This window comes from Lupinus angustifolius, unplaced genomic scaffold, assembly GCF_001865875.1.
Source record: "Lupinus angustifolius cultivar Tanjil unplaced genomic scaffold, LupAngTanjil_v1.0 Scaffold_3_115, whole genome shotgun sequence".
Lineage (NCBI taxonomy): Eukaryota > Viridiplantae > Streptophyta > Magnoliopsida > Fabales > Fabaceae > Lupinus > Lupinus angustifolius.
In genome coordinates, this window is record NW_017716930.1 from 1 (window position 1) to 13095 (window position 13095).

Here is a 13095-nt window from a genome sequence, read left to right on the forward strand (position 1 = left end):
GCGTTTAGGTCATATATCTAAACAAAGATTTCAAAGACTTGTGTCGGATGAAATTCTTGACCTTTTAGATTTATCAGACTTTGAGGTCTGTGTTGAGTGCATAAAGGGAAAACAGACAAACAAACAAAAGTTAGGTGTCAAAAGAGTTAAAGATGTCTTAGAACTAATACATAGGATATATGTGGTCCTTTCCCTATGGCTTCTTGGAATGGACAACATTATTTTGTTACATTCATAGACGATTACTCTAGGTACAGCTACATATATCTTATACATGAGAAGTCCCAATCCTTGGATGTTTTCAAGTCTTTCAAGGCTGAAGTTGAACTTCAACTTGGAAAGAAAATTAAGGCTGTCAAATCTGACCGTGATGGGGAATATTATGGCAGATATGATGGATCAGGAGAACAACGTCCAGGGCCATTTGCGCTTTTCCTCATAGAGTGTGGAATTGTTCTGCACTACACTATGTCAGGCAAACCTAGCATGAATGGTGTTGTTGAGCGACAAAACCGAACTCTTAAGGATATGGTGAGAAGTATGATTAGTCATTCTTCCTTACCAGAGTCTCTTTGGGGAAGCTTTAAAGACCGCAGTTTACATGTTTAATAGGATGTCAAGTAAAGCAGTTAACAAAACCCCATATGAGCTTTGGACTAATAAAAGGCCAAGTTTGAAACACTTGCAGATTTGGGGTTGTCCACCTCTGGCGCGGCCTTATAGACCGCATGAAGGAAAACTAGACTCTAGAACTGTTAGCTGTTATTTTGTTGGCTATGCTGAACGCTCTCGGGGCTATAAATTTTATGATCCCACTTCAAGACTCTTTTTTGAGACGGGAAATGCAAGATTTCTTGAGGAAGTTGATTTTGGGAAGGAAGAGAACATAAGGATATTGTCTTTGAGAAAGAACCGGTTACTGATTGTGAACAAGTTCTTGTGTCTATTACCATTCAATGAATAAATTCGACAATAGAAGATAATGTTCAGAATATTATCCTTGACAATATTTTAGAACAAGACAACAATGAGGTTCTCCCTCAAGTACCTATTGAACAAATTCAACAACCTCAAGAAGTAGAAATGTCATTAAGGAGATCTACTAGAAATTTCTAATTAAGGTGAGCAACATATATTTGATACAATGATATCAGCTATTTATTTTCGGAGTTACATTATAAGTGATCTAATTACTGACACCCCTTAAATTTTTAGAAGCTTATAACAGATATGGACTTAATGGTTGGATACCCATCAGGTTAACCCATAGGGGATAATGGGAACCCTATAAGTTAACACATAAGGAAGGTTGTTTTCTTCTCTCCCCATCAGAATGAAAACGCAAGTCCTAAGAGGAATCGGGGATTTGGTTGAGGAATGTCATCATACCACAAAACCTCTTTCAGAAACGTAGATCAAATGAGCACATCCAGGAACATGGATTCAGGTATGACACTGCACCCTTTGATTCATATATGTGCGTGAGAATCATGAAATTCAAGATCCTAAGATTGGTATTTCACCAATCATAAGGAATTTCCAACCGTAGTTTCTAAAGGATTTAAAACCATCCCCTAAGCCACCACCCAAACTTTAGCGTTAAAGGGAAGACAATTTCTGAAAACACCGAAAGACTAACAAACATGAAATTTTTAATTGTTCATAGAACGACTTTGATGTCCTCATGGGAACAAAGAAACATGCCGCAAGCATCTTATTATTACATCTATGGAGAAAAATAGTCCCTTCAACCTAGCAACAAAATTTCAATTAAAAAAGCTTACAAAGGATTTCCCACAGCATTTTCTTGTTTTTTCCTCTCTAACTTCAGAAATGTGCATGCCTATAACTTCACTCACTTTCTCTGAAGATGTCTAATAATTTACCTTGCCTTTCTTGCAGGAGGTGCAGTGTCTTCATCATCAGACTGAATATCTCCATACTGCCATATTCCACGCCTGGTGGTCTTCGCTTCTTCCTGGAAATTCTCCAAATTATCAAGCGCCAGCTTTCTTTCTCTTTTGTCCCATCTATTCCTTTTCTCAATCCGAGCAAGTCCTTCCTGGAAATTCCACACGAAAACAAAATGATTAAAGAAGTTTGTTTTGTACTGTATGTGCAATCATCTAACCATATAAGACTTCAAAAGCATTTTAGTTTTCAAGCAAAAAGAGTGAGCAGAAATGAAAACCTGTAAAATGAGAGCATTAACACTAATATCAGAATCGACCGCAACAAGAGTCACAGCAAGAACTGTCCCAGTTCCCTGCCCTTTCACTTTTCCTCCAGTAGTATCTCTCTCCTCAACCTTGGCCCCGAACTCTTTTCCACTGTTTAAAGTGATCTCACTCAAATATTCTGCTGCCTCTTGGCCATAATCCTCTTCCAAGTTTGGAAGCTTTATGTATGCAAGGCTACATAATTGAGCAAGGCCAGGTGCAGCAGACACAGATGGATCAAGGGGTCGTAACTGACTGTAAGCTACTTCTTCTTGATTACCATAATCAATGTAGAATACTTCAAATTTGTCTTTTGGTGATTCGACTGGTCCTCGCGGTGTGTTGACGATCTACAAAATTCAGTTATGAATTATCAGCATATAGAAGAAATAGACAAGGTGGGACAAGTATTGAACCAACTAATAAGCATCACAACAACTGACTGTAATTGCAGGAAATTGCAAAAACTGGTTATAGAGAACACATGCAGAAAGTGATGTGACTAAATAATTTATGGCCCTAATCTATTCTGGCATTGATATTCAGGGTTAAATAAGCTTAGTTTAGTTCTGCAAAAAAATGAACAGGAGAGTAAAAAATATACGCCATACTGATGGAATACAAACCTAAGACCTCATGAAGAAACCTAGATAACATCAACAAATATAGGGTGGATGGGGGTGAGTGTACGGGGGTGCGGGGAACTACAGGATTTATAAAAAATGCAGAACAATTTGTCTAACTGAATTCCTCAATTGATGTAGCAATTTTCAACAACCCATAATAACTGACATTTTTCAACCATAGAATGGCAATGCACCCACACCAATATTTAACAAAAATCTTGCTGAACTTACCAATGCCCGGTACCAGGAGTTATCAGCAAGAAAATGAGAAAGGACTATATCACCCTTCTTAGGATTAAAAGCACCCAGCACAGGAGCTTCTTTAAGGTTCAAAGAAGCAAGCTGGTTCTGAATAGACGCTATCTTTTGATCTCCAATGGTCTGAACATAGAATTTACCACCACCCAAGACTTCTGTGACAATTACCTACACGTGCAAAACAGGTGTGTCATTCACCATTTTTAAACACAAAACAAGGATTAATAATGAGACAGTAGAGTATCATAAGCACCTTCAGGACTTCTTGCTGTTTATTCTCAACAGCTGCACCATTGGATACTTCCTCCCCTTCAACATAATTTTCCCAGATCTGCAATACAAATCACATTGGATTAGTTAAACAGGAAAAGAACAGTAGTAATGTCAAACAAGATTGGGGATCCTGTTCTTACTTTAAGTTTTTGCTTCTTCGCAGATTGTTCGGCTTGCTGCAAAAGGTGTATATCCGGAATTCTGTCATTACCGAAGGAGGTTTGAAGTTTAGCCAGACCAGCTTCCAGTAGTGTGATTGCCACATTGGTCCTAGACTCCCATAACGATCCCAAGAATGTTCCAGTTCTATCAACCGTTTCAACCTCAATCTGCAAACATAAAAGAATATTAAATAAAACTAAAGCAGCATACAGGAAACTTAAGTTCATAGAAGAAACAGATTTACCTCTACATCTCTCTGCAATATCTTTCGCCTCATCAATGCAATTGCTTCTTCAGAATATGGCTCACCGCGAGCAGGACATCTGACACCAGAGAATGAGAAAGCAATGCTGCAAGTTTCTTTTGGAATCAACAATTTGAAACGATGGCCACTGAGAACATATTCCACAACAGCAGAAGTTCTTCTACTTCGGTGCAGGAAAGGCAAGAAGTCTTTGGCTTTCTTGGCTGATGCCTAATAAGAATCAAAGGGAAACAGTTTCACATTTGATTACATTTTATAAGCTTCAAAGTTAAACAATATTTAGTGTAGTTATATATTTTCTCACTGTGATCAAGTCAGTTATATGACTTGCTGGAGAATCCTTGCCAGAATGGATCCCTTTCCTTCCAGAAGTTGCACGTGATTCGGCAGCAAGAAGAGCATCGTAGTAGTTTGATCTCTCTTCAAAGTCACGATGTCTGATGACAGTTCCTAAGCCACGAGCAACTATTAGCTCAGCTATATTCACCCCAGTTTGCTGACTTCCAGCAGGTGGAACAGATGAAGGGGCATTATCACCATCACCCTTCACAGGGGACAACTGGAAGATTGATCCAAAATCCATTACTCTGGAATCAGCAGCTCCAGATGGAACTGCAGATCCCTCTGTGGGAACAATCTTTCTTGAGTACTCCATTTGAACATTCACCTGCAAATCAGTAGTAGTCAGATACAACTGAATCAATCAATGATATCTAATAGGATATCAAAAGATATTTCCATACTTGACGACCAATGAGGCGAGTTCTCAAGAACTCCTTTGCTTCACGGGCATAAGGAGCAGGTTTCTCATCTCGCCTAGGATTGCCTATTTTCGGACACCTAATACTTGAAAGGTTAACTCGCCTCTCAGCTAGAGGACTGCCAAATGGAACGGAATCATCAGCAACAATGACGCAATCTCCACTGACAACCTCGACCACCTGGAAAAATCAAGTTAAGATATTATATGCTTAAATCACTGAAGATTGAACATTTACGATGAATAAATTACTAAAATGTTTTACCTTGCCAGTAAAATTTTGGTCATGGATTGCCTTTGAATTTGAAGGAGGTTGTACATAGTTAGTCCAAATCCTTAACCTTGTTTTCTTCGCCTGGAGCTCAGCAGCCTTCAGCTTCCGTTTTGCCTCTTCTTCCATCATATTTGCGCTCCATTCAACATATTTAGCTAAACCCTGTTTAATGGAAACATCAAAGGGAGAGAAATATTCAGTATATTTTGACTGATACTTTATCAGACCAGATACAGAAAAACATTAATAATAGAGAAATCATGGAAATCAGTCTCCAACTAAACTTTCAATAATAGAATTAGAGAGTACTGATTGCCTATAAGTACTATTGCATTAGAACTAAGATAAATTAGAACCAACACTAGAAGAAGATGGCAACTGATAAAACACTGATACTTCAAGAAAGTGAAACATATTTCGAGATAACATTCCAGCCAAGCAAATATAAGTATCGATGATTTCTTTGAAGGACTTCTTAGTTCTTAGTATGAACCCAAAGCCAGCAGGAATTGCAAGCACGATGTTCTCTTTTCAAATTCATCTAGGTGGTTGGTAGTTAAGAAAATACTTTTTAAGAGCTTCAATACATATTGCTTCATACTAATCATATCATATATACTTCAATTCTTGATATTCAGTCACATAAAACAATGAAGCTATGCTACAGTGTAAAATCATGGCAGTGAACATTTCAGATCCCACAAGAACTAATTTTAGACAAAATAAATCATGCTAATATCACTAAACAAGTGAATCACATACACTTTCCACCAGCTCCAATGCCAGGTCCTTTGCCGATTCACCATCAGGATAATACACTGATCCAATCAAATTGTTGAACTTATCAACACCTTCAAGAACGATACGAACCTACAAACCCACCTGATATTTAGAAATTTTGCAGGAATACTAAAGGCAATGTAACTTATAGAAGCTTCTTACTCACATCTCGATTCAATAGACGCAGCTCAGTAAAAAATTTAGCGTCAGGTGCAAAAGGATCAGCAGCAGTAGTTTCAGAAGATGCTGAAGCTGCAAGTTTTTGGGCAGATGTAAGTGGGGCTCGAGGTTCCCCAGGAGTATTTCCATTAGTGGCATCAGCTGTCACCTCTGATTCAACAATGCTTTCAGATACAGCTCTCCTTCCCATTGATGGGGCCTGGTATAAAGGAAAAACAATAACAGCATGGACAAACAATGGTAGCAATAGCATATAAACTTGGATTTAAGAACATAATTTATGGTGATAATTAACAGCATTTATGAAAAATACCTGAATTCCAGCAACAAAAACTTGGACAAACTGAAACTCTGGGAGTAAATAGACCCGGATCGTGCTGCCATCACGAACCTGCTCAACAATTGCTTCCATGGGTGCACCCTTGTTTGCAGCTAATAAACCCATAGCATCGAAGTTACTAGAATCACCAATGGCAGAAGGTGGTAGGTTTCTGATGGATGCCTCACCAGCACCAGGATCCTACAATCACCGCAGAATCATATTATATAGAACACTCATGAGAGATTTCTACAGAATACACAAAAAAACTACACATCCATTTTGTCTGGTCAATTTAAATGGCATTTGAAGATATGGTCATAAAATATATTGGATAAGAAAGCATTAAGTTTATTCCGCAATTAAACCTTAATTTCAAAAAATGAACTGACAGATGGTCATTTCCGTAATAAATAAGTACCAAATGCAGCACATAATTAGGTTGACTTTGAGATAATGACAAAGGTAACATAATTTTTAATGCTGCACTGACATCACACACATGTTACTTACAAAGTTTGCAAAAAATCTATTTCTTGCTAAAGAGGAAAACTCAAACAAACCTTGTTCCAGCGACCAAGGCCTTCTTGTTTAGCTTGTTCTTCCAAACGTAACAACTCTGCCAGGTAAGGACTTACTTCTCCTTTCTGCTGCCCTTGTTCCCGAACCTGCGTGAATAAAATTGCAATAAACTCAATTCAGTAACAACGGAAATAATTAAAATATAACACACAAAAAATGAGCGGCCTAGTGCATGAGGCTCCACCTAGTGGGTCTGGGGAGGGTAGTTGTACATAACCTTACCTCCACAAGCGGAGAGGTTGTTCTAACCTATGACCTCTTGGTCACTATCACTAAGTAGTGACCTTACTCTTGTGTCAAGAGTCACACTCTTAAAATATAACTCATTCTCACACATCGAAATAAATGATATTCGACAATGTCAAAAATATTTAAAACACGATGCACATATGTACATAAAGCAAACAATATTCAATTATTCATTTATCCAACCTTTGCCCATCCATGAGAAACAACCAGCAATGCAACATTCTTGTCGCCAACAAAAACAGTTCCAAAGTCTCGACTTATGGCTGGTACATTGTAATCAACCTTGAAAGTCACTTCCTGTTACCATAATAATTTATCATGTCAAAGGCCAACCAGCATGCTTCATGATAGCGAAATAAACATATTGCTCGTGTTAAAAATGATTTTACAAAAGTGATTTTTGTATAAGCTTAAGAATAAAGCTTAGGAGAAAAGCTGAATTTCATTTTATATTTTGGAGCTCTATTATTTTATTTTATTTTTGAAAAAACCAACCCAAAGTTGTTGATTTTTAATACATGATCATTTTTTCATGAAAGAAACATTAACCAAATGGATCCTCAGTAAGACCAGAAAAAAACAGCAACTCTGTTTCTCGCACCTTCCCTATAGTGAGCTTCCTTAGAAACTCTCTACTTTCCCATGCAAATGCCTCATCCACACCGTTTCTTCGTGCCTACCAAAATTGCAAACAAAAAACAATACAAAATTAAACACAAACCACCAATGCAATTAAAACAGATAATTTATAATCAATCAATAAGAATTATAATAAAATAATAAAACTCAATATAAAATTTTAGTATTTTCCTTCAATACATGTTCCTTACTCACAAAAGCAAACTTTTTAAATAAAATAAAAGGTCAAACGAGTCAAATAGGGAAAAACTACCAGTCTAGGAGCAATAAGAGATGATAAAGTGATGGTCTTTTCAGGCAGTGGACCAGGCTTGGAACTTGCTATAGCCACAATTACCAAACAGTCCCCTGATGGAACCGCTTTCACTCTTCCCTTGTACCATCCAGTTGCCCCTGATGCCATTTTCAACACCTACTACGAACTGCATCAAAAAATTCAAAAACCTTTAAATGAATACAAACACAGATCAGAAAACACTGAAACTTTCTGAAAACATTGACTTAACATCTAATTAATACATTTATAGATAAGTTAACATCATGCAATAAATAATCAAACTCAGCAAATTATATAAAAAAACTCAGATCCAGAAATTGACAACACTATGGAATGGATCATCACATGCATGATGCTTTATTATCAAAATTAAACGGATCCGATTATCCAATAGGAAATGCAATTGAATTGATCTTAGATTCATAGTTATAAACGAGTGCAACAACATTAATCAATTAATTAATGAATTAATATAATTATATATTATATACCTTGAAATTGTTCGTTGTAGTTTCGGATCTAACGAAAATCGGAACGGGATTGAGAACCGAAACGAGAGAAGGAAGAAGAATTTGTGGCGGCGAATCAGGGTACGAAGAGAGAAAGAAGAAAGAGAGAGAGAAAATATAAGAAATCTGAGTTTGTGAGGAACAGGTGCCTTATATAGTACAGTGATAGAGTTGGGTTGTGTATTAGTGTCCCTTGTTTTGCGCAATAATTACATCGATGCCATGTTCAAATCCCGAGATAAGGAATGTCAGCGTTCTCGGTTCTTGATCCTATCGTATATCTGACGTCAGATTTTGAGATTTTGGGTCTTATTAGATAAAATTGTAAATTCGTGATATATTAAAATGTTATTTGGATCATTAAATGGTTATTAATTTAATATTTAAAAGATTTTTTTCATTAACTAAATTCATGAAATTTTAAATGGACATCACCTTAGTCACTCTATTCCAATTTCTACTTTGTTACTTAAGGTTAGTCAATGTTAATTTTTACGGATGTGTTGGTAATATATAGAAAAGATTAAAAGCAAAAGATAAATGAGTTATATGTTGGGGAAGAACACTACTTAACTGTACTCGTCATGGCACAGTCCGACCTAGACTTAGGTTATAAAGTATATTTCTTTTAATTAAAGATTGAATTATTTTTGATCAAAAAAATAAAACTAATAAATGCTTTTAGAATTAACCAAACATTGTTTTGGCTTGATACTTGCGTGGGTTAGCAGAGTCTCAAAGGAAGTTTTTCCTCGACTATTTTCTTTTGCTGTGGATAAAAGGACATTGGTGGCTCAGAATGGTTTCTGGTCGAATGAGGTTTGGTCTTGGGAGGTTCAGTGGAGAAGGAATTTATTTGACAAACAAGAGTCATTGGCAAGAAACCTGCTTGACTTGATTCATCATCATGCGTGTAGGAAGGAGGTCTCAGATTCTTGGAGATAGGGTTAGACACATCAGGATCCTATGTGGTTAAAACCACATACTTTGCTATGGTTATTCATAACAACTCTACTTTAGATAATGTGTTAAAAAAGTGTTGGATTAATTGTGTGTCTTCTTCTATTTGTTGTTTTGCTTGGAAACTTGTTAGACAAAGGATTCCAACCAAGGATAAGTTGTTCAAAAGGAACATCATTTGTGGGATTGATGACATGATTTATGTTTTATGCAAGAATGAAGTAGAATCTATGGATCATTTATTTATCTCTTGTGACTTCACTATGAGTGTTTGGCATGGCTTCTACTCTTGCTTCTACTCTTGGCTTCTACTCTTGGCTTCAAACTCCGGTTAATGTTCCTGCATCAATATTAGAATTGTTCATTCTTCATGATTCTTTTGTGTCTGGTAAAGGATTAAAACTTTGGAGAATGTTGTGGTTTGCAGTGGTGTGGTCAATTTGGTTAATGAGGAATGAAGCAGTTTTCTCAGGATAGATCATGGGTTTGGTTTTTATCATATGTAAACTCTTCTTCTATTTTGTTTGCTAATTGGTGCATTGACCCAAAAAATTGTATCAATTTAGCTAGTAAAAAGATCTCTCTTTTATTTTTCTCTTGTATTGGGTGTGCACCCCTTGTGCTCATTTTAATGCAATTTCCTTTATAAAAAAAAAGAAGTTGACAAATATGGTTGACATTTTTTATTTTGTTACTATCCACAAATGGATAAGCAGACAATTGACGACAAATATGTTTTTGTTCGATTATATATAAATGTGATTTGCTTCATCTTAATCTTATCGTTCACTTTCTGGTAAGATCATGTTTTCGGTTATTGATTTTTCTAACAGTTTGAGTTCTCAACCAATAAATAGAGGGGTCTCACTATAAAAAAGCACATCAATAAAGATACACTTCATAAAAAAATCTCCCTCGCAATATTTACTAAAGCATTTACAAACCTCTTATTTTTCTTTCTTTTTATGGTATTTAGAGTGTGAATTGGCATACAGAGTAACATTAACCATATTTGTAGGTGTAATTCTAATATGGTTCTCATGATGCAATGAGTGTATGATATAGTGAGTTGAGCTGCATTATTCCACAGATATCATAGTTGATAGTTTGTTTGCGTAATTTTGAAGAGTATCATAAAATGTCTTGAAGATAACAATCTAGTTTACAACTCATCTAATAATTCTCCAATACTATAAATTATTTTTTAATCCGATCATAAAAGAAAACAACTAATAATCGATCATTAAAAACGATTTTCTAATCCATCATTGTATCATGAGATTGTCTTTAAATGTTAGTTCACCAAAAAAAAGTGGATCTTCGGATTGACACTGAAACTAACATATTCTTGTCATGATATTAAAAATCAAACTACATAATAAACAACAACAAAAAGTTATCAATGCATCATTAGTAACACTCCTATGCTACACAATCATTTCATGAGATTGTCTTTATAAGTTATAAAAGTGCTCCTTACATATGATTTTTGTTGTTGTAGTAGTACAGGTAAAACTGGCAAAGCTTGTGAGCCTACTCGCATGGCCTACACATTTTACACACAAGGCATGCATTTTCCATTCATTAACCCCTTTTTGTTAGGCCTACTTACTCTTTTTGTGGTGATTCGTATTGGTCGAAGTTTTCAACCCATAAGCAGTGACGAATATAGGATCAAAAGTTATCGCAGCTTGCGAGCCTACTCGATGGCCTACACATTTTACCGGCAAGACATGCATTTTCTATTCATTAACCCCTTTTTGCTAGGTCTGCTTACTCTTTTTGTAGCTAGCCATTCCTATTGGTCGAAGTGTGCAACCCACAAGTAGTGGCAAATCTAGGATCCGAGTACACTGAGTACGAGTTATAATATGCAATGTTATTAACTTCTACTAGATTAGTCACTCCAACTTAGGATGAACACCTAATCAGTCTAAATTGCTAATCTAATAGTCTATGAACCAATATTGGTATGAATCTGCTTACACAATTATTTTGCATATAAAACTAATGACTAGATCTGTTGAACTAGTCAGATCAGTCCAATCAATCAAATATTTTAAAGAAACATCAGGACAACATCTTCTGAAGAAAACAAATCTTGTGTTTTCTACTTATTTGTGGTTATCTTTCTCATTATTGAAATTGTGTTTGTGATTTGTTAGCGTGTGCCAAAATAAAATCTGATTTGTTTAATTATGGTTTAAACTTATTTTTCTGTTTTTGTTGCAAATAAATCATAAACAACTATGTTATATGATGACATTTTTACTTATTTGTGACATTTTGTTGAGTTAAACCTTTCTTGTAGGTTGTTTGATTAGGTACTTCTGTGATTTGTTAGCATATGTTGTAATAAAATCTTGTTCAATTATGGTTTAAACTTATTTGTGGTGAGAATTGAATAAAGAGTAAACAATTATGTTAAGTGATATTTTGTAGGTTGTTTAGGTACTTGTGAGTAGTAATATTTTTAAAATTAGAGTATAAAGTTATTCACTAATATTGGTAATATTTTTAAAATTAGAGTATAAGGTTATCCACTAATATTAAGTAATATTTTAAAAAAATAAAACTTTTTAATGTAAAACAAGTTAATTGGTTTACCTGTGACTCACTAATCTAACTACTGACCAATAACCAACTGAGTCGATGCCTACTTTAATGTTGATTAAGTAGTGTAAAATATATTATAATAGAACATATTGGTGTAATTTTATATAATCAAGTGATACAACAAATATTAACTATATATAGTATATTATTTAGAGTAAATTACACTGACACCCCCTGAGTTTTAGTGAAATTACATAAACTATCCCTCACTTTTTTATACCTACACAAACTTCCCCTAATTTTTATACTTTCATTACACTGACCACCCTGCATAAGAAATAAGTGTAATATTTTAAACAAAAAATATGATAAACGCAATTAAGTTAAACAAAACATGATATATTGTGGAGACAAGTCCAAATAATATATGAGTCAATATTTCTTTATTATTTTTGGTTCGTTACACTATATTATAAGAGCGATTTAAATAATATTTATTTAGAATTGTTGATGCATTTTGTAACAAAAAAATAATAAAGATACATTGATTTGTACATTATTTAGACTTGTTTATACAGTATATCATGTTTTGTTTAACTTAATTGCATTTATCACATTTTTTGTTTAAAAGATTATACTTATTTCTTATGCAGGGGTGGTCAGTGTAATAAAAATATAAAAACTATGGGAAGTTTGTGTATGTGTAGAAAAGTGATGGGTAATTTATGTAATTTCACTAGAAGTGTTAATGTAATTTACTCTATTATTTATTTTTTTGTTCAGGAACACCCTCGCCTATATACGAGTGCATCCGTCCCTGCCCGCAAGCATTACATATAAGGATGGCAGTAAAAAAACACTGCTACAATTTGTTTGTTAATTAATTTGACTTAATTAATTTACAAATTTAGGTTTCCTCTTCCGTGCATAGATACTAGATAGTGCAACTTGCACTTTGAGTAAGTTGACATAGAAACCAACATAGTGTTGGTCTATCTAGTAGTTTAAAGCTCTATTGGATTTTTAAGAATGAAGGTTCAATTCATGTAAGTAATATTTATTTGAAAGGTTAATTACGAACTTAAAAAATAATTAATTTTTTACCCAAAAAAATAAAATAATACTCTTAGTAATATCAAAAAATTGAGAAAAGAATGTTTTAATGGTTCATCAGTTACATTTTTTTTTATAGAGAAGGTGGTGTAAT

General features: G+C 34.8%; 1 protein-coding gene across 1 annotated transcript; it reads right to left on the reverse strand.

Moving 5' to 3' along the window:
- Nucleotides 1-1689: 1689 nt before the first annotated feature.
- LOC109337258 (ribonuclease TUDOR 1-like) lies at nt 1690-8507 on the reverse strand. Its single transcript, XM_019574188.1, has 17 exons — nt 8355-8507; nt 7840-8008; nt 7549-7623; nt 7131-7244; nt 6680-6784; nt 6111-6317; nt 5784-5996; nt 5600-5707; nt 4829-4999; nt 4547-4744; nt 4108-4470; nt 3783-4013; nt 3517-3705; nt 3357-3434; nt 3077-3271; nt 2192-2569; nt 1690-2062 (listed from the first exon to the last, which is right to left on the reverse strand). Exons 2-17 carry the CDS (start codon nt 7987-7989, stop codon nt 1883-1885), a joined length of 2955 nt encoding a protein of 984 aa, XP_019429733.1. The 5' UTR covers nt 7990-8008; nt 8355-8507; the 3' UTR covers nt 1690-1882.
- Nucleotides 8508-13095: the final 4588 nt, after the last annotated feature.

Coding starts and splice junctions, on each gene's coding strand:
- LOC109337258 (XM_019574188.1), bottom strand. CDS start 7,989: ATGGCATCAGGGGCAACTGGATGGTACAAGGGAAGAGTGAAAGCGGTT. Junction 7,245..7,548: donor GGAAGCTCACTATAGGGAAG/GTGCGAGAAACA, acceptor TTATGGTAACAG/GAAGTGACTTTCAAGGTTGA. Junction 2,570..3,076: donor ACTCCTGGTACCGGGCATTG/GTAAGTTCAGCA, acceptor TGAATTTTGTAG/ATCGTCAACACACCGCGAGG.